Here is a 20,411-nt window from a genome sequence, read left to right as displayed (position 1 = left end):
AAGTGATGTTGGGGTTTTTTTCAAGTCAATTCAAAACGGTGTGTTCCACCTTATTTAAAATAATAATAATAATCTTTGTAGGGATACATATTCTTGTAGGGATCAGACCTCACCTTGATTGAAGTTTGAACAGGAGGTGGTGGCGTGGTAAGAGCAACTTCAGAAAAATGTTTTGGACACGCTTCATCCACGTGATTTCTTTTTTTTTTTTTTTTTTTTTTGTAAGCATCCAAGCAATTTTAATTTGTATATTAATCCAGAAGGCAGCAAGCTAAGGCAGCAAGCCAGCAACCTATTTAAATTTACCTACCTCGGTCATCACTCGTCAGCATCCAATTTGAAGGTTGGATTAGAAAAAATCAAAGAAATCCAAAGCAAAAAGCTTTTGTTTCGGGTGCCAGTGCCACCCAACCAAACTTCCTTCGCAAGCTCGCGCCGTAAATCTTTAACTACCTTTCTCTTCGCTCTGATCGCATTTCACAGGTTCCCTACCTACTGGCTACCCATCTATTTCTGCCTGTCTCTCTCTCTCTTTAAGATTTTAAAGACTTACATTTCCAGTCGCTACTCGATTACTCGTCACGTCATTTTGATTTCCTTCTTTGGTTCCAATCTCTGAGTCCCGAGCTAAAAATGGCGTCTGATCCTGAGCAGCACACGCTGTCGTCTCTCGGAAAGGTCTTCAATTCCCTCTAACTTATTTGTTCTGAAAAGTTGGTTTTTTTATTATTATTATTATTTTTTTAAATTTATTGCTTTATGGTCTGTTTGGGTGCTCTCTCTTGGATGTTTTCTGAATTCCGAGCGCTTTCCTCTTGAGGAAGGGGTGGCGTGGTATTCCACGGGAGAGGTTGAATCGTGGCGCACGATAGTGCGATAGGCGCACATTAGCAACCTGGGGGCTGCCACGGCCGCTCTGCTGCTCTAGCTTTCTGCAGCCAGAGCGACGGGATTGCCCTACATTTCTTTCTTTTTTTGAACTTTTCCAAAAAAAAAAAAGAAAAATTTTAAAATTTCTTTTTGTGACCATTATCAGAGAGGATACTGAAGATTTGGAAGCAACTTTCTTCTCTTTTCCTTGGTGCTTTTTTAGAAACACAAAGGAAAAGAAAGAAGATGTTGTTTAGTTTTAGTGTTTGAGATTATTTGTGAAATTTCTTTCAATATAAGATTACACATATGTACGTTATTTTAAATTTACGCTTGAACGCATAGAAAGTGTAAGAAAAAACAAACAAAAAGCCAGAGAGATGGAATTTTCGAATTTATACTGTATTTGGTGATTAAGATTATAGTTTGAAGTATTAAATTGTTATGTTGCTGTTTATTAGGTAGGAAAGTCTTCAGGTGAGATTGGCGGGGTAGAGGAGCCTCTCATAAATGGGTTTCACGGTTCTGAAAACTACTCTGTTCTCGCTGCAATCTTCCCGTGAGTATATTCAGCTTATGTTGTAAAATTTTGCTCTTCTGTACCAAATTACCTCAAGATTGGCATGTGAATTGTCATGCCTCTAGTTATACGATATTGATATTTGGCCACTAGTTGGGACAAGTTAAAATTTAGCATCCTTCTCATAGAGTTTGGCAAAACACTGGAGAAATTTGATAACAGGAGGAAATGGATAAATTGGCTGAGTAATTGAAAAAAAATAAGGCAGTGAACGTTTGCTGGAAATGTAAAAGAACTTAGATTTTCAGCTTTCTTCACTTGAATTTAAATTCTAATATAAACTCAAAGGCAGATTGATGTGTTGTCTGAAAATTTGTGAATCCACATTTAATTAATACGAATCGGAGTTATCAACTTTTTCACGAGATAAAAATTTTGGAATCAAGGTTCTTCAATGGAATTTTCAAGTTTTAGAAGTGGGATATGTTACACTTGTATAGACTCCATGATCTGTGTTTGTGTCTCTGTATTCTTCTTGTTTGTTTGGGGGCATATGTGAAGTGGAAGCTTCTCCAATTCGTAATGACAATCAACATCTATTTTTCAACCTGTGTGAGTATGGTTTTAGGTATTTCACATAGTTGCTGTGTGCCAGATTTAAAAAATTTAGCAACATAGTGTATGGGGAAGTTTATCCATACAATATTGTCTAAGACAATTAACTATAGATGGTATAGTTTAATCATGTAATATCTAATCGATTGACGTAAATGTACTAGAAACCGCTTTTGAAAGATTATTTGTGTCCTGTAGTTTTTTTACAAACTTAATGTACTTAAAGATATTAGTTTATGCATAATGGAGATTCTTAGTTACTGTTATGCTGGTTGTGAAAAACACTTGTTGGAATATCATGCTAAAATCTGTGAATTTCAGGTCTTGTCTTTGTAAATAAATTTATTTATGCAATTGTCAACTCTTCTTCTTTGTGGGAAAAATCATATTTAGCCCTTAGGTTTTCAATTGATTTGGATTTAATCATTGGATTTTCAATTTTAAGAATATGATCTTTAGGTTTTGTGCAAGTTTAAAATAGGTCCCTCTATCGCCCCCAAGTGGTAGCTCAATCATCTGGAAACCATGATTCATGAAGTGGAGGTCACTAGATTGAATCTCCATCCCCTTACGTGGACATGTCAAAAAAAAAAAAAAAAGGGTCCCTCTATCACTTTACCGTCAAAGTTAACGGTTTGCTATTTGTCACGCGTGTCTCATTTGACATGTTAGTATCCATGTCAACACTCGAATGCAATGCCACATTAGCAGTTGCTCTTTAGGTTCTCAGGCTGTAATTCTTTTTTTGGTTTCCCTTATAATGTATAGGATATAATTAACCAATTGCAGGTTTAATTTTGCAATGATTGTGATAATCTAGATATCAAGTGTTATTTGTGGTAAATATATGATGCTACAAATTTTTTGTTCGTTTCTTTGTTTGGCAACTCGTGAACGAAACAGTTAACCCAATTTTGAACCCACCTCAATACTGACTTGACTTGCCTGCTGGGTGCCACCAGACTGGTATTATTCATGCCCCACTATTACTAATACCAAGTGATCAAACTGATCATGTGATTGCACTTAGAATGAAACAAAATTCTACGTAATTACTTCATACGTACTCTTAAGTCTTAAGATTTGTCGATATTTTCAGATTTCTCTTCCCTGCTCTTGGAGGACTACTATATGGATATGACATTGGATCCACATCTTGTGCTACAATCTCTATAGAGGTATGCTTTCAATGTACTTATGAACTGAGCAGCACTATAATTCATCTGACCTGGCCCGGTCTCTTTCTTCTAATTATAAATTCTCAGTGATCTTAATAGACAAAAAAGGTGTATTTTTCCTTGCTCTAAGGACAGACTCAATTGCAGCTTATGCATGTCTATTCAGTCTTTTTAGGACTCATGCTCCAAATTAATGAATTGTTTTTCCTGAATAAAAAAGCCAAGTTAATGACATTTTTTTTTTCTTTTTCTTAATAGCCTGTGTCTTTTTGCAGTCAGCCACATTAAGTGGAATATCATGGTACAACTTATCTTCTGTGGAGATTGGTCTTATTGTGAGTTTCCAACTGAATCTATTGTTGTTGTAGTCATTTTGTGGGTGGATACAAGGAGTTGTTTCTTGAACTTTTACATTGATGGTGAAAAACGATTACGCCCTTGTTTTTGTTTCTAATGTCGTGGATGCTGCCTTTTGCAGACTAGTGGCTCATTATATGGTGCATTGATTGGTTCTGTCTTGGCCTTTAATGTTGCTGACTTCCTAGGTTAGTTTCTCTATTGAAGTTTGAGCTGTGCATTTGATATGTATGATATTCTGCATGTCTTGATGAAGTTTAATGGTGAATTTGAACCAAAGGAAGAAGAAGGGAGTTGATTGCAGCTTCTTTATTGTATTTGGTTGGAGCTCTCATAACTGCATTAGCACCTGACTTGCCTATTATGGTCATTGGGCGCTTTGTGTTTGGCATAGGAATTGGACTGGTAATAATCATCATGCTTTTTTTAATCTATACATATTTACATATATGGACTTACAAATAGATGTACAGATATACATTGTAGATATGCAAGCAAAGAATATATGTTTTATGCATTACCATTTCCATGTTAACACAACTGTACACACATATCTGGGTGCTATCATTTCCATGTTGACATGCATATGCATATGCCTCTATTTTCCTTGAGTACTTTGTACAAACTCAAACTAATCCACTAGGTGTATGCATTACTAGGCATATGTAATAAAATGTTAAATCCATTAATTGTTTATGTGAAGTATTTCATAATAAAAGTATTGATTATGTTTTGGTCTTTTCAATTCAAAGTGCACTTGCGATTTTGTTAGTTTTGGAGAAGTTAAGGTGGGGAATAGATTTGCAAAGAAAAGAGCAACTAGGAAAAGCAAATATCTCTTTGTCTATGAAAGAGTTGACTGTTAATGCATTCTTAAAGATATAGAGGTCTAAATATGTGTTGTTGTTGTTTTTTGTTTTTTTTGTTTTTTTTTTGATGTGAGACATGATTTTCAATTTCTTCACTTTTAGGCAATGCATGCAGCTCCTATGTACATTGCTGAGACGGCTCCAAGTCCGATACGTGGTCGACTAATCTCTTTGAAGGAATTCTTCATAGTTCTTGGGATGGTTGTAAGTGCTTCAACTTTGATCTGAGGACTTGAATTTGTTTTAGGGCATGTAATACATGAAGTGAAGCCAATAAGAGCTGCCTTGGATTTACCATTCTCTTTTCTAGCTTCCTCAAATATAATCAATATATATAGTTAGTGTACCTGATTATAGTCTGAAAATAGTAAGCAACTGCAATCTTGTGCAGGGAGGTTATGGAATTGGTAGCCTTTTAGTTGACGTAGTTGCTGGTTGGCGCTACATGTATGCAGCTAGTACTCCTTTGTCGGTGATTATGGGAATCGGAATGTGTTGGCTGCCAGCATCACCTAGATGGCTGCTTTTACGTGCCATTCAGGGAAAAGGCAACATGCAGGAATTAAAAGAGACTGCAATATATTGCTTGTGCCGGCTCAGGGGTCCAGCCTTTGGTGACTCAGCTCCTGAACAAGTAGATGAGATACTGGATGAGCTTTCATATGTTGGCGAAGAAAAAGAAGCTACTCTAGGGGAAATGTTCAAAGGAAAATGCAAGAAGGCCCTCATAATTGGCGCAGGATTAGTCTTGTTTCAGCAGGTATTTAATTACTTATTACAATGGATGAGAAGTAATAACTACCGACTCTGGCTGATATGCATCATTAACTTTGACGGCAGATCACTGGGCAACCGAGTGTGCTATACTATGCTGCATCTATCCTTCAGGTACCGTACCTTCCTTTTTTTTTTCCTATGAAAATTCAGGTATTTTATTGATTTAGATCTAAGGTTCTAATTGTATAATGACAGTCACTGTGCTTCTTACTGGGTCAAGTGTACTTGCATCCTGACCTTATATTCATGTAGAGTGCAGGATTTTCTGCAGCATCCGATGCAACGCGGGTCTCAATTTTACTTGGTTTATTGAAGGTGACCTTTTTTTTTTCCCTTTTGAATAATTGGATTTATGTTTTATGCATGTTTAGGACGTAATCCAATTATCCTTAGGTATTTCATGACATTTGAAATTGTTAAATAATGTTTCTTATGTAACCCAAAAAATATTTAGGCTAAAATATTTCAACCTCCTCTGAATTTGATAAAAAATACACGGGCCTCCCTCCTATTTCTAAGAAATGCTCATACCTCCCATTTGATTTATATTTATCATACACTTCGGTCCAATCCTTAACTGATATTGAAAAAAATTGTTAATAGAACTTTTAATATTATGTGAAAGACCTAAAATATCCCTAATCTTCTTATTCTAAGATGATCTTAAATCTTTTCTCTTAGACCCATACCCTCTGTCCCCATTTGTGCATCATATTTCATTTTTTTTTGCTCAAAATGAATTATAGTTCCTGATTTTTTGTCAAAAAACAAAAAAAAGGCAGGACTATTAATTTACATATTCTATTGATGGAATCCTCTAACATGGACAACATTACATTTTAGGAAATACAAGGGAGGCCTGTATATTTTCGCCTAAACCCAAAGGGGGTCGGAGCACCCTTTTTTTTTTTTTTTTTTTCTTTTAATACTTTCTAAGGCTTATAGATGGAAGAAGTCTGTAGTTTGGCCAAACTTTTTTGGAGGGAAAAAAAATAAATAAATAAAGTTTGGTCAAAACTAGAGAGACTTCTAGTTTTGACCTCATGAAGTGGAAGTTACTAGTTCGAATATTTCCTTCTCTCTCCCCTTGGGGCAAAAAAATTACTTATAAAAAAAAAGGTTTTGGCCAAACTTTTTGCCAAACTTTTTGTTTCTATCCATAAGCATTTGAGGTATTAAATGGTGCAAACGAGGACAAAATATCCATCTTGACCACTTTTTGTTCCACATTTTTTGAAATTATTTATGTAGTGAATCTATGATGTCATTAATTTATTTTATGATATAGTGCTTATCTATGTACCTGTGCTGTGTACATTTGTGCATGTAATAACATTGTTTTTTATTAATATTGACACTGGCGTGCATGCGTAAGAATGTAGGTTTCAAATGCGACAATTTTTCCCTGCATAAAAGGTTAAATATTGCTTATTATTTCTCTGAATTATTTAGTACGGTGTTATGCATGTGTGTACATTGTTTACCTTTGAAATTAATCATGTAAGTGATGATAGATGTTATCTTCTCTTTTGATACGAGTTCTCTATACAAAGGATCACCCCATCAGACTGTCTCCCTCTCTTCCCCCCCTCCCCCCCAAAAAAAAACCCATTCTCCCCATCAAAGAGCTCAGGAATTTTAATGAAAATTTTCTTCTGTTTTGTGTAGTTGATCATGACTGGAGTAGCAGTTCTTGTAGTTGATAGACTTGGGAGAAGACCTTTATTACTTGGAGGTGTTGCTGGGATGGTAAGTCCCTACATTTCTTTACAAATGTTTGGTTGGTTCATTTTTCAAATAAAAAATGTTGAGATGAATGGATGTGACATTTGACTTGTTACTGAAATTGTGAGGCCAGCCCATTCCTTTTTATTTTTGGTTGAAGTAGAAAAGAGGGGAATAATTAAGGCATGGGAGTTCCAATTATCTGAAAAAATGGACTTCTGAACAACATTTTAGAAATATGAATAATATATATATTTTATGTAACAGGTTATCTCTCTATTCCTTCTGGGGTCATATTACCTTTTCCTGGATGATGCACCCGTTATGGCTGTTGTAGCTCTGCTGTTGTATGTTGGGTGTTACCAGGTAATTAGAAATATTAGTTTCATTCCTTATTGAAGTTCTCATCTCAGAACTTTGTGCTTTGGTATGATGAAAGATTTTTATACGATCATGGTGTAGAATCTGTTTCTATACACGTGCTGTGGTGCTGGTGAAAATTGAGATGTGGTTTGCAAACTTATTTATGTGTGGTGTCTGTTAAAGGCAGTTAATAGTGGAGATCTAATTATTGTGCACTAGCAGGAATAACTGTTAAATTATTGGCAGAATCCCCTCCTGTTTTTGTAGCAAAAGAAAATAGATCTTACCCGAACTTCCATCAAAGTCATGATAGGTTCATTTCTTCATTTTTAGAAGCTACTCTTTCCAGGAAACAAGATCTACGTATCAGCCTTATTTATCCCATATTATGCAAATTCTTCAATATTATAGTGTACAATATTACACTTCTGATAATGTGCTGCATTACATATCATATCTGATTTTGCTTTCCATGTAGACAACTGCTAAATATGTAAATATACTGTAAAATTTAATGGTGTAGAATATTTAAAAAATTCTTAGTGGCTGTTAAGAATTACAATTGCCTTTGATTTGATTTATATGTATGTCAATACGTTGGAAGACACTTGGCCCCCAGAGAGAGAGAGAGAGAGAGAGAGGGGGAGGGACAGAGGGCACTTACTATTTTTTTTTCCCTCCCTCTTATCTGTCTGTTGTTAGGTACTCATCTATTTCATAATGCGAGGCCAACTTTGAGCGCATAATAATATTGCTAGAAGAATTGATTTAAAGAAATGGAATAATAACAGTCTATTATCTTGTTAAACACTTAAAATGATCCTTGAGTGGACCTTAAACCCAGGATCTGGCTACAGGATTTTTGGTGTCTTCCTCTTTCTCCTAGTCTAAGTACATCAAAATCTGTCGGGTAGGACCAAAGATATTAAAGGGTATGTGGCAAAATCTGTGCAGTATGCAACATAGACATCATTGTAAATGTTGGTAATACCCCAAGCCCAAGGTTCAAAAGGATGCATTAGTTCTTCTGCCTTTGGAGGTTTGTCCAATTTAGTTAATAAATCCAACTTATCTCTATTTAAAAACTTTGATCATCCATACGTAATATTATTGCATCAAAGATGATTTAGAGGCTATTTCATGCACAAGGGTTACTGAAAAGGCAGGTGTGATAGTGAAATGAAACTAAAAGGATTAATATATAATAAACAATGAACCATCTTTAGGGAGGAAAATTTGGATAGCTTTTTATTGCTAGACACTAAACAGAGGAAAAAATATTCCAGTTTCATTATTGAAATCATAAACATGCTGAGGGTGGACATAGTGATCACGAGCACTTGATGCATCTTTCTGTAATATGGTTATCCTCGTATTTGAAACCTTCTGGTGAATGATTAATCATGTGTAGTGAGAGATGTCCCTTCAATCAGGTAGAACTTAGTACCAGTATTAAGTAGATTTGTGATCATAAACATACTTAATAGGAGTTCTACATGACTTAGGTAGTGGACATTAACTTTTGGCTTTTGTCAACTGCATGGTTCTAATGGTTTCCGTTGTACTTTCTGGTGACGTAATAGTAGATTTTTCTTGAGAAATTGATTCACAGATGTGAGGGCAAAAGTTCTAATTTAATAACAAGCCCAGCATATTGTTTTATCACATGTATGGCAGAGAAATAATAATATCTTTATGGCAGAAATTTCTGTCCATTTCTGCAGATTTATTAAAGAGAGATTTTTTTTTTTTTGCCAAATTTGAAACTTGTTATTTAAACTATCTCAAAACATCCAATTTTCAACTTATTCTGTTCGCTTGGCTTAGAGCTTTTATTTCCAATATGTTTCATTTTGTACCACATAACGGTGTGACTCTTGAAATTGGTCTTGCAGTTATCTTTTGGCCCTATTGGTTGGCTAATGATTTCAGAGATTTTCCCTTTACGCCTTAGAGGGCGAGGACTCAGTATTGCAGTGCTTGTAAATTTTGGAGCAAATGCACTGGTGACATTTGCGTTTTCCCCTTTGAAGGTGCCAAAGTCTCTCAATAGTTTCTGTTTTGCCAACATTATTTCCTTTAGATTTCTGGAGTTAACATCATCTTTTATTCATGTCATAAGTAGTAATACATCATCAAGATTACCAGAAGGCGCATCCCACAGATTTCACTTTAATACGTAGATACATGCTATAATCAAAGTACTTATTTGCCAGTTTATCTTAGTTTCTGTCTAATTGAGAATGTGATCAAGTTTTTGATAATTTAGGGCTCATTTGGTGATGCTTTTTAAAGTAGCTTTTTGCAAAAGCATTAACAAACAACTCAATACACAAAATACTCAAAGCTACTTTTACGTTTATGTCACATCATAACCAAAAAGCAAAAAGCACATTCTAAATTTTTTTGTCAAACAAACCCTTAGCTTTTTTAGAGAGAATATGGCTGTCTTGTCATCTTTGTCCTTTGACATTATTGGTCGTAGTAGGGTGTTTTATCTCCCAAAGAATTGTTTGTTTACAGAGAAAACATGCATAAACACGCATATGCACACACAGCCACATGAACATAGAACAAGTGTTTCCCAAACCTTGTGCAACTATACCTGGTCATTCTTGCAAAAAGTTAACTCTGCGGTTTTTGAATTTTCAGATGCTTTTCAACTTCTGTTATCAAACCTCAAGTCCTTTTCTGGTTGTGCATATAAAATCATGTTGATTATAGTTTATACATACACACACGTGCATGAACATGCACACGTACCTTACCATTAAATTATCCACTTAATTGTCACATTCTTCATTAATTTTGCATGATCATCGGGAAATTCTTACAATTTTTTCACATTTGGTTACAGGCATTGCTGGGAGCTGGAATTTTGTTTTATGCATTTGGGGCAATTGCTGTGGCATCTCTGTTTTTCATATTTTTCGTGGTACCAGAGACAAAGGGGCTTACGCTTGAGGAAATCGAAGCCAAATGCCTATAGGATTTTTAGACTCCATTTCCTCGTACTGAGGTTTTAGTTTAGACATGAGGTCGAGTCGTCGAGATATCCCTATGCAATTTCATACCTGCAGGGAGAAAACCGTATGTTGTATGCAATCGAGACGTGGCCGTAACCAAACAATAGTTCTAGAGTTAAACTGATGTTTCTGTTCTGTTCCTACTAGGGTGTAGGAGCACCACATAATCTTCTTGTCTATTGTATTTCGTGAATAAAAATATGTTACCAATACACATATTTATTTTTTCTTTTTAAATTAATATGTTCTTTTATTATCTTTTTGTCAGAATAAAAAAAAGGCAATGACCTAAGATTTTATGGTAAAAGACAAACACGATTTTGTTCCGAGTTGCCTCCTCCTCAACCCCCTATTTGTGGTTGTTATTTTTACCTAGCAAGGTTTGGGTAGGGTTGAAGGATTTTTTGAGGGCCATGTCCCTATCTGTTTGAGTAGGGTTGAAAGGTTTCTTGAGAGTGGTCTTTCTTGCGTCGTGCCCCTGCTCAAGGACCCTTTATTGGGAGTTTGAGTAGGGTTGAAGAGGGTCATGCCCTTCCCTCTGTTTTGGTGCCTATACTAGTTTATATGGCCCATTCTTCGGCTTCTGCCCAAGGTATAAAGAATCAGGACATCTTTGACCCTGTGAGGGTCATTTCACTAATTACCTATTTGTTTGTTTCCTGATTCAAGTGCTTTTTTTTTTTTTTTTTTGACTTTGTTATTGGGGAGCTCGTCCCTCTTGAACTTTTTGTTCCCTGTAACCCTTCTCCTTTTTATTAAAAGATGTATTTAAAAAAATTAAAATTAAAAATATACTTTTATTTTTTTTGTGTGATTTATGGACAATTCTTCATTTTTAAAGATATCCGAAATTAACTTAACTTTGCAAAATATAAAATTGAATTGTTATAATATTTTTTTTATCGTTTAAAGATATCAACTAGTATACGGGTTTTTTTTTATATCAAGTATAATAGTGTAATTAAAGTACGGGATGGATTTGAAATTTCGAATGCAAAGTGTTTCCAAATAATAATAAAGTTGTCTTCTACAATTCTAAATCTTACGATTTTAAATCCTTAAATCAGCAACTTTGTATCTAAAATCGCTCAACAATGAATAACTGATTCATTTTATTTGATGATAGTAAATGAATGACCAAATTTCTTAATTAGAATGGAATTATTTTCTACCAAATTCCCCATAATACATTTTCTTATAAAGTTCATTATTATTTTCGGCACCCAAAAAATGAATGGTGGCCAACTAGCCATTGGGGGTGGTTACTCACCCACGGCCCACCCCAAACCTTGTGCAACCACCCCCGATGGCACCTAGGCTATGAAGAAGGGTATAGTGAGTATAAACAAAGAAAAATACTTTAGATATTATAACTTTTACTACAATTCTTTTACAAACTTATGTGAAGATCTACATTTTATGAAAATGGGTGATGCATGAACTAATACCTTCAATTTGTAAATGTGATAAGTGTTATATGAACTGCCATCTGATATCCACATTTTTATTGGTTGGCGTGGTAAGTGCTACATAAACTACCATGTCAATTTGCAATAAGCTTATAGCCTTATAGTAAAAATTTAATACCCCTAACATCACACACCAAAAAAATCAACCTTCCTTGCATTTTTCTTATGAGAAAAGGAAGTAAAATTAAATGAAAATAAAATAAATAAAAAAGGTTGCTTTTTTTTTTTGCTAAGGCTTCACGAAATGAACTTTCCTCCTCTTCTTGTTTTTTTCAAAAGATAGAAAGAAAAACAAGAAGTTGTTTTCTCCAAAATTTGTAAATATATTAGATAGTCAAAATTGAGGGCCCAATACAGCCCAATCCAGGGACGCAAAGATGGGCTGAAGCATAGACTAGGCTGAAGCCCAGCCCATACTTTACAAATATTGGGGCTTGGGTCTGGACCGGTTAATGTGAAGTGAAACAGCAACCCTAGAGAGTAGAGAGAAATAACAAGTGTAGGCGAGAGGGGGAGTTAGGGTTTTAGTGATAGGGAGTGAGCATTTTGAGAGAGATGGCGAAGTTCAACGTGGTGCAAAAGAGGAGGAGAGCTCGATTAGCAGAGAAGAAGAGAGCGATTCATGGAGACCCTTCCTCTGGCAAACTCAAGATCAAGCCCCAGCCCCAATCTATCTCTGGCAAACGCAAGCGCAAGCTCTTAAAAAAATGGCGCAGGGTACACCTTCTCTCTGCCTCTCGCTGTAATTGTATGTGAAACTTGAATTTTGCTAAAGATTAGTTCCTAAAAGATATAGATATAATAGAAAATCAGGCACTTTTTAGATACTTGTATTTTGTGGTTTAAGAACTCGTACCTTGTGCTGCGAATGCGAATTTTGTACCTGTTCTCTCGTTTAGGTTAATTTTGTGGGTTTTCTGAGATGCAGGTTCAGAAGGAGGCTGTGGAGAGGGGTCTGGTGAGCATGGAAGATGTGGAAATGGCAGCAGCTGAAGGTACCTTTAAAACACCCTCGCACGCGCACTCTACACATTCTTTTCACTGAAATTTGCTATTTGTTGTCCTTGGGTTATGTTTATGTACATTCATTATGGCTATTGTAGCCTGTGAATTGCTAATGTTAAATATATTAAAGGGCGTTCGGAAATTATAGTAAAAGAACTAAATGAGAAAACCACATTTTCTAAAGCTAGACAAGATTCTAATGTTGCATAACGATTTGTTTGAAAAATTATAGCTCAAATGCATCGTATGATGAATGTTTTGGTTATTTAGGGTGGTTGTGGCCGGTGAGGTTGGTGGCCTGGCCTATGAGCTATGGCTCAAGTATTGGATGGCTATTGTATTCCGCATCCTATAGTAAGCTGTGACTTTATGTTTCTGGAATTGCGGAAAACAAAACATATTTTGATTTTGCCTTAGTAAGTGGCAGATGGTGACTCAATTGAATGAAGGTAATAAGTTATACAAGTAACTAGTTCCTGAGTTGGGTGAAGAGTATCGTTCTACCTTACCACATTGACTATGTTTTGAAATAATTCTTGCCTATGGTCTTTCAAGTTCATGCTAGGGCTGTCAAGGACTTACCAATAACGAAATGTATTGGTGTTAGCTCATGCTAGGACTGTCAAGGACTTACCAATATCGAACCGTATTGGTGTTTGGATTGGCTGTGGTCATTTTTTTCTCTCTTATTTAGTTGTATTGATGACCAGAGACCATTCCCCCACATGTTCAGAGCAAACTGTCTGAGAAACATAGCAAATTTGTTTTTTGCAGGCTATGTTCATCTTAGACAGTGATACAATATGTAGGTCATTATTGTCTGCATTGCATTCAATGTTGAATTCAAGCTGTTCTAAGTTTGTTTCTGCATTAAATTTAAGCTGTGCTAAGTTTATTTTTGAAACCAGGCACATCTCAAGACATCAACAGAACGCCAACAACATTTCACGTGAAGAAGAGTCTGAAGCTTAAACAACTAAAGCGCAGAGGTAAGATCTTCTCATGTACAGCTTTGTCCTTGCGGCCATTTCAAGTTATTAATCATTTTTTGTTTGTGGACCATTTTATGTAAATTCTCTACTCATATCATGTGCATAAATTACAGGTAAGAACAAAAGAAAATCTTCAAAGCCAGCTGCTGCAGCTTCTGTGGATGTGATGTTAGAGTAAAATGATGAGCAACTCAATCCTTGTACTATTTCTGAGAGGAGACAGTGTAAAGATTGTTTTGCTTAGGAGAATATTATTGATCCCTCGATAGCTTGTAACATGATAAAGCACCTTTCTATCTCTTCTATTATTTGATCCATAACTTTACAGTATGCGAGAAGGAAAACACACAAGATAAATAAGGCGCCAAAAGAGGCTACAAAGCGGAATGATATGATCAACCCCGCGCCCCCTTGTATTCATGAGTAGAAAAGCACGTTGCATTTCTTCTCGTGTATATTTGGTTCATATCGGGCTAGTATATCGCTCAAACAGGGAAAAAAGAAAAGAAAAAGGTGGCAGTGGGAAAAACTTCTTTGCTATTGGTGGTGGGGCTTTCAGACAACCCACCTCCACCTTTTTGAGGTGGCTCATTGGGAACCCCATCTTGCAGAGGGGGGGCCTCTTTAACCCATCCTCTTCCAGGTTGGAAGGGTTATGGGCGTCTCCGGTGACTCACCCTATCATGTCTCTCCTTAGGAACCACTTTCTCTTGTGCTGGGGTGGGTCATGGGAATCCCCCTATCATTGCAACCACCTCCACAAGGTAGACTCGCTGTTGTAACCACCTCCACGGGGCGGAAGACAGGTTGAGAGGAGGTGGTTGTGGGGGTTGGGGATCTCTTGTGACCCACCCTCTCTTGTGCTATGGTGGGTTGTGAGGGACCCCTCTCTTGTGCTATGGTTGGTTGTGAGCGACCCTGCCCTTGTGACCCCCCACCATTGTGCAGGCGGAGGGTGGGTTGTGGGAGTCTCTTACTGCCTGGCAATAAAATAAAAGGCTATTGGTATGAGCTAAAATGTCTTTCTTTTCTCGTGCATATTTTTATTGATTACGATTAGAGAATTATATAAAATAAAATTTCTTTTTGCCACATGTGAGATTAAGATTTTAGATTTTGAGCCTTTATAATAAAAAAAAATTTGTTAAATCGTCATTTATCTCAAAAGCTTAAGCTAGTAAAAAATTGTGAATTTAATCATTTAGCATTTAAATAGTCACCCTTAATAGGTTCAAACCTTCCCTTCAATAAGTGAGGCAAGCAAAACTCTTTGATATTATATTAAATTACAATTTATCCTAAAAGATCAAGCCGATACAAAATAAGAAATTGAATCATTTAATGAATACTTCAATAAAATTGCACTTTTTTTTTTCATCTTCTGTTTTCTGTTTACTGAAAAAAGACTAACAGATACATCATTCGGAGAGAGACTGGTGCTGCTCATTAAATCCATGCTTATCAATCTCCATCACCAAAAAGCATTCAGCAGAAACCATCAATCAGAAATAGAATCAAAATGCTTTTTGATGAAAGGATAACATCTACGAAGCAGATCAAGAGTGGCTAATGAAGGTGGATGGAAGTTTATCTGTTATACAGGGATTGGATGGTCTTATTGAACAGATTAGGAGGTGTTTAGAGGACATGGCCCCATATTTGACCTTGAGCTTTGAACTAAGCAAAGAAGGGGCAGGAAGATAGAGAGTCTTGTCTACTGGTTTATAGGTCCAAGGAAAAGGAAGATCCTATGTGTTTCCCTTCCACCACCAGCACAACAAATAGGTTAACCTTGAGGTTTTTGATCCCACAAAATCAACAAATTCCACCAAATCAACTACGATATAGAAGATGGCCACAGAAGCATTACCTAATGAATGATAGTTAGGGTTATGCAGTGAGAGCAATGGCCAAGACAGTACTAATGAAAGAAATGAGGAAGCAAGCCAAACCAAAATTGACAAAAGCTTCTAATGAGTAGCTATAGACTTGAAGCCGGCAATGTCTCAAAATCAAATTTTGGGAAAAGATCCAATGCTATACAACTATACAAGCAAACAAAACTCATGTAGTCCATCAAATTAGATACATAGCAGAAGCTAAATCAAGCGTATTGCATTTATTCAATTTACAGCTTTTAAGTTCTGTATTTCCACAAGACACAATTCTCCATTAAGCCAAACAGAATATCTACAGACAAATTTTTTTGTTCTTATCATACGTTAAGTTGGAAAAGATAGAAATCTTTCTTGCTCGTTTCTTTGGAACAACGATACATAGACAGTTCTTTCGTCAAACTGTTTTTCTCACGACAAGAACGGGGCACTTGACATATTGAACACAGTAATTGCTGATGCTTCCCAAGAACACCCTGTCCCGACAAATTTGCATTAGTATTTCAAGATGGAATGCTAACCTGTCTTCTATAGCACAGCCAAGGCACCAATATATGCATGCAAGCAGAAAAAAGACAATTTACATGCTAAAAGTATTAACATGAAAAGAATTATGGGTATGATGCTATACATAGTAGTAAATGGTGTCGTCTCCTTCCCCAACTACACATAAGAATAGGGGTAAAAGGTAAGGTCGTAGGCTCAAAACCCATTCAGAGCGTGTATAAACCTACCAATAAAAGAAAAAGAGAATGGTGGCATCTCTTTTCCTCAGTTATGGCAACTGATATGCTATCAACACCAGCATGACAGCAAAATTAGTAAAAAAGATACTTAGATACCATGAGCAAAGAAACACATTAATCAAAGAGTTAAACCATTCTGTAAAAACAAAAAGCATATGCTGGTGCGTATACACTTCTGATTTAAGTATACCTGAGCTTAAAGCTTCGGATACACTACACCAACAACTAGTACATGATAATTCCTTTGAAACACATCTATGAGTTTGCGCTAAGGATTTCCTTAACTTGGTGGAAGAAAGTATCTAACCGAGTTAATATTGGTTGTGCAATGCACCATGTCTTCTGATTTATAAATTTGAAACAATTTTATTACTTTAAGAAAATAATGATATTCCGGCATGAACACATGCAATACTTCTGAAAGAAACACTTCGCAGTTTAAAGAAAATGAGAATAAAAAATAAAAAATAAATAAACTAAGGCATGGACAAGTGATAACTCTTAGCTACTAACCTCTGTATAGCTCCACGACCATGGCTGCCCAATACAAGCAATTGAATGTTGAGTTTCTCCACTGCTTCATGTATTGTGCTTTTAGGATCCCCAACTTGTGTCATTGTGTTTGCAACTATCTATAGCAAGGTAAAAAAAAATAAAAAAATAAAAATGTACTTTATCCATCCCATAGAAGTTTTTTATTTTTTGAGGGGGGGTAGGGGGGAGGCAATAACAGAGAGTAGGGGGGATTAAGGAGGTGTGCTTTTGAATTATATCATAAAGAATGTTTTTTATATATATATATATAAGAACTTATATAAATTCACATGAACTTCATATAAAAATAAAGATGGAAAAAGTCAACATGTAAATTCACATGCCGTTGGAGTTATTATATATAAAGGGTATAGGATAATTGTATTTGAGAAATCAAATTAGGAAAGAATAACACCATTTTCAGAATGCAAATTGTAGACTAGACAATGAGCGAAGAAGAAGCAAAAATATACCCCATGCTTGGCGCAGATGTCCTTAGCTTTCTCCAACAAGGTTAATGCTATCTTCTTCTGATTTTCTTGGATAGATGTAATCAAATCCGGCGCTGTAAAAACAGAGAAGAGAAAAAAGAATAATTCACAAAGAAACACAATTGATTTGATGGATCGTAAATTACGAAAAGAGCATTAATAGAGAGAGAGAAAAACGTACGGGCAGCGCCGAGAGTGGAAACCATAGCGTAACTGAGGTCAACAATGGGCTGTACAGTAAAGAGGATGAGCTCGGAAACGGCGATGGTTTCGTGAAGATTCTCGAGAGCCCAGAGGAGTGCGTAGCGGCTACACTCGCTCTCGTCTATTGCCACCATCACCTTCTTCTTCTGTTCGCTCTTTCCCTCCTCCATTACTTCTCTCTCTCTCTCTCTCTCGTGTCTGTCACCTCCTGCTTTGGCTTTGGGGAACTTATCTGCATTTCACAATCAAACCAACAACGAGTCCACAAGATGGCAGATACCACACGCCCTTTGATTGTTTGTTCGCAGTTGTTTTCATCCATTCGGATTAAATATAAGACCAACACGTGTCACGAGGGTGGGGTTGCTTCTGATGGGGACCCAAGCTAACCATCCTCATAATTTCTCAGCTAATGCAAGTTTTGTCACGTCATGAGCCCTCTCGAGTCTCCTCAGTGCATGTAATTCCTCCCTAATAGAGATTTTTAACAAATTTATTATCCCAATAGCTAATAATTTAGATAATAAATATGAGAAAGATAATTATTAAATTACTATTTATTTTAAAATCTTAAATATATGACTCATCTTTCAAGCAAGTGGATCTCATAAAGTTTCTCATATTTATTTTTGGATTAAAAATTATTAACAATTCCGACTGTAAATTGCTAGGAATTGGGTCTATTCCTACATAACTCATAAAACTGTTTTGATTGACTTTGGGTTAAATTCATTATTGTCTTTGTTAGAATATTTGATATTATTTTATTATGTTGCCTTATATGTTCTAAGGTTTAGTCTAGCATTTTTTGCCTACTACTTCTTATTTCTTTATAAATAGAGAGTTATGTAAATATATTAATAATATAGAAGAAAATAATATAATGTAATCCTTATATGCTTCTTCTCTCTCTCTTTATTCCGCTCTCCAATATATTTAACAATATATTTAAGCAGGGGCGGACCCACGTTGTGTGTTGGGGGGACGAATGTCCCCCCAAAAGTTTTTTCAACCCCTCTTATTAGGGGCTTAGAAAAAAAATAACCCACATATTAGAGGTTTTCCACAATGAGCATCCCCCAATATTTAATATTTGTCCCCCCAAAACCTTTTTGTATATATTTTTACTCAACTGATTCTCTTTGGACTCTATTTGTTTCCAGCCTCTGCTCCTTTGCAGCATTCAAGACAGAAGTGAATGACAATCCTTCTTCTCCTTCTCTTTTTCTCCCCATTCAATATTCATTTTACTTCTTGAAATTTAGGGAATTAATTTAATTTCTTAGGTTATAGTGTAAGGAATAACACAATATAATGATGTTGTAATTTGACTTCCTTACCTTCAACGTAGGTAGATATAACAAATGTAGTTACACTCCGTTTACAAGAAATGACACTACAAACTTGAATTTAAACATTTACATTTGAATGTAGATATTTATTAGCAGAGTAGTTTTATCTGTATTCTTATATGTTTCTGATGGTTGATTCACATTTGGATTCGTTTGTTTTGAAAAATTAATTTGTAATAAAACTGCAACGTCTTTTGTCCTTTGAAAATCATCCAACTTAATTCCTTATCTTTTTTTTTTTCTTCTAAAGAATATAAACGCACGCAGCAATGCAGCATAGGCAGATATATATATTTTTTCCTTGAAAAATCATCAAACTTAATTTCTTACCTGTTTCATCTTCTAAGAACATAAACAACTGAGTTGTTGACCATAAGCACAACTCCATAATGCTAAATTACTTTTGTTGGCACCCTGGCATATAAACGAATGAACCTGGGGATCATGCGGTGTAAATACTCTTCTCAATGATTCAAAAATCTCATAAGTTCAACCCCTCATTATTATCACCGCTCATGTCTACGTAAGTTCGTCCCCCCAAATAACAAATCCTGGTTCCGCCCCTGTATTTAAGTCTCACAAAATAACAACTTAAACTCATTAAAAATTAAATAAAATGCAAATTGAAATACAAGTAACTCAATTTTTTTTTTTTTACATGTACAAATAAAGGAAGGAGAATGATGATTCAAACTAGTAACCTCTGTTTCATGAGGCATAGTTTTTAACCGATTGAGTTACCCTTAGGACGACAAATAACTTGATTATTAACAACTAAATAAAATGATTGGACCCAATTAATTTTGTCCCGCCACGCGTCACATATGTGAACTAATAATAAAATAGATTGTCAATTAGCTGTGCTGGTAAGATCTCCTGTCATTGTCATTGAACAAGCATCCACCAGGGACAAAGGGTTCAAGAGAAGAAAAATGGCTACCTGTCATTGTGTAGCCCACAGATCCAGTGTGTAAAACGCTATACCGTGGGCCTCTTTTGGACTCAAAAGAAATCAGCAATAAAATCTCTTGAATACATCAATTTGACTCCTTAAATCTACCAATCAATTTCTTAATCTATCAATCAATTTCTTAACTTTATTTACGACATCTATAATGCAACAAAATGACCTAAGTTGTCCCCGAATAGGGTCCTTGAAATGGAAATAAAATTCATTTTATAGTTAATATTTTATTTTGTTGTATCTATTGGTGTACATAATGCAATGTGATTTAAAATGTCTTTATCTTGGCCAGCAACTTAAATAATATGCTTCAATTCTATAAACCGTTTCAACTCCACTTACACTTTGCCCTTTATAATCAATAAAGAGTAATGCTACACGTACTCCCATTTTTTTTACACAATTTTTTTGCACATATAGGTGGCTTTTAAAACCACCATTAGATATGAAATGAATCTT

General features: G+C 35.6%; 3 protein-coding genes across 3 annotated transcripts; 2 read left to right on the top strand and 1 right to left on the bottom strand.

Moving 5' to 3' along the window:
* Positions 1 to 307: 307 nt before the first annotated feature.
* On the top strand, positions 308 to 10,556 carry LOC132191078 (D-xylose-proton symporter-like 2). Its single transcript, XM_059606096.2, has 14 exons — positions 308 to 678; positions 1,332 to 1,429; positions 3,105 to 3,183; positions 3,459 to 3,518; positions 3,662 to 3,728; positions 3,821 to 3,945; positions 4,512 to 4,613; positions 4,801 to 5,169; positions 5,250 to 5,297; positions 5,439 to 5,501; positions 6,855 to 6,935; positions 7,179 to 7,277; positions 9,170 to 9,307; positions 10,132 to 10,556. Exons 1-14 carry the CDS (start codon positions 634 to 636, stop codon positions 10,261 to 10,263), a joined length of 1,506 nt encoding a protein of 501 aa, XP_059462079.1. The 5' UTR covers positions 308 to 633; the 3' UTR covers positions 10,264 to 10,556.
* Positions 10,557 to 12,236: 1,680 nt separating this feature from the next.
* Positions 12,237 to 14,096, top strand: LOC132167132 (uncharacterized). Its single transcript, XM_088513590.1, has 4 exons — positions 12,237 to 12,486; positions 12,698 to 12,764; positions 13,683 to 13,763; positions 13,880 to 14,096. Exons 1-4 carry the CDS (start codon positions 12,325 to 12,327, stop codon positions 13,942 to 13,944), a joined length of 375 nt encoding a protein of 124 aa, XP_088369716.1. The 5' UTR covers positions 12,237 to 12,324; the 3' UTR covers positions 13,945 to 14,096.
* Positions 14,097 to 15,860: 1,764 nt separating this feature from the next.
* LOC132187531 (Adenine nucleotide alpha hydrolases-like superfamily protein) lies at positions 15,861 to 17,895 on the bottom strand. The gene is made up of 4 exons (XM_088513843.1): positions 17,614 to 17,895; positions 17,415 to 17,506; positions 16,921 to 17,039; positions 15,861 to 16,137 (listed from the first exon to the last, which is right to left on the bottom strand). The coding sequence occupies exons 1-4, from the start codon at positions 17,804 to 17,806 to the stop codon at positions 16,059 to 16,061; spliced, it is 483 nt and encodes a 160-aa protein (XP_088369969.1). The 5' UTR covers positions 17,807 to 17,895; the 3' UTR covers positions 15,861 to 16,058.
* Positions 17,896 to 20,411: the final 2,516 nt, after the last annotated feature.

This window comes from Corylus avellana, chromosome 2 (assembly GCF_965113065.1).
Source record: "Corylus avellana chromosome 2, dhCorAvel1.hap1.2, whole genome shotgun sequence".
Taxonomy (NCBI): domain Eukaryota; kingdom Viridiplantae; phylum Streptophyta; class Magnoliopsida; order Fagales; family Betulaceae; genus Corylus; species Corylus avellana.
Note: the sequence above shows the minus strand (reverse complement) of the source record. Positions and strands in the feature narration are given on the sequence as shown.

Bases quoted from the DNA above. Each gene is read 5' to 3' on its own strand.
- LOC132187531 (XM_088513843.1), bottom strand. From the start codon at position 17,806: ATGGAGGAGGGAAAGAGCGAACAGAAGAAGAAGGTGATGGTGGCAATA. The intron at 17,507-17,613 runs GTACGTTTTTCT...CTGTTTTTACAG, and splicing joins TTCCACTCTCGGCGCTGCCC to CGCCGGATTTGATTACATCT. The intron at 17,040-17,414 runs GTATATTTTTGC...ACCTTGCTATAG, and splicing joins ACATCTGCGCCAAGCATGGG to ATAGTTGCAAACACAATGAC.
- LOC132167132 (XM_088513590.1), top strand. From the start codon at position 12,325: ATGGCGAAGTTCAACGTGGTGCAAAAGAGGAGGAGAGCTCGATTAGCA. The intron at 12,487-12,697 runs GTACACCTTCTC...TCTGAGATGCAG, and splicing joins TCTTAAAAAAATGGCGCAGG to GTTCAGAAGGAGGCTGTGGA. The intron at 12,765-13,682 runs GTACCTTTAAAA...TTTTGAAACCAG, and splicing joins GGAAATGGCAGCAGCTGAAG to GCACATCTCAAGACATCAAC.
- LOC132191078 (XM_059606096.2), top strand. From the start codon at position 634: ATGGCGTCTGATCCTGAGCAGCACACGCTGTCGTCTCTCGGAAAG. The intron at 3,519-3,661 runs GTGAGTTTCCAA...TGCCTTTTGCAG, and splicing joins CTGTGGAGATTGGTCTTATT to ACTAGTGGCTCATTATATGG. The intron at 5,170-5,249 runs GTATTTAATTAC...CTTTGACGGCAG, and splicing joins GATTAGTCTTGTTTCAGCAG to ATCACTGGGCAACCGAGTGT.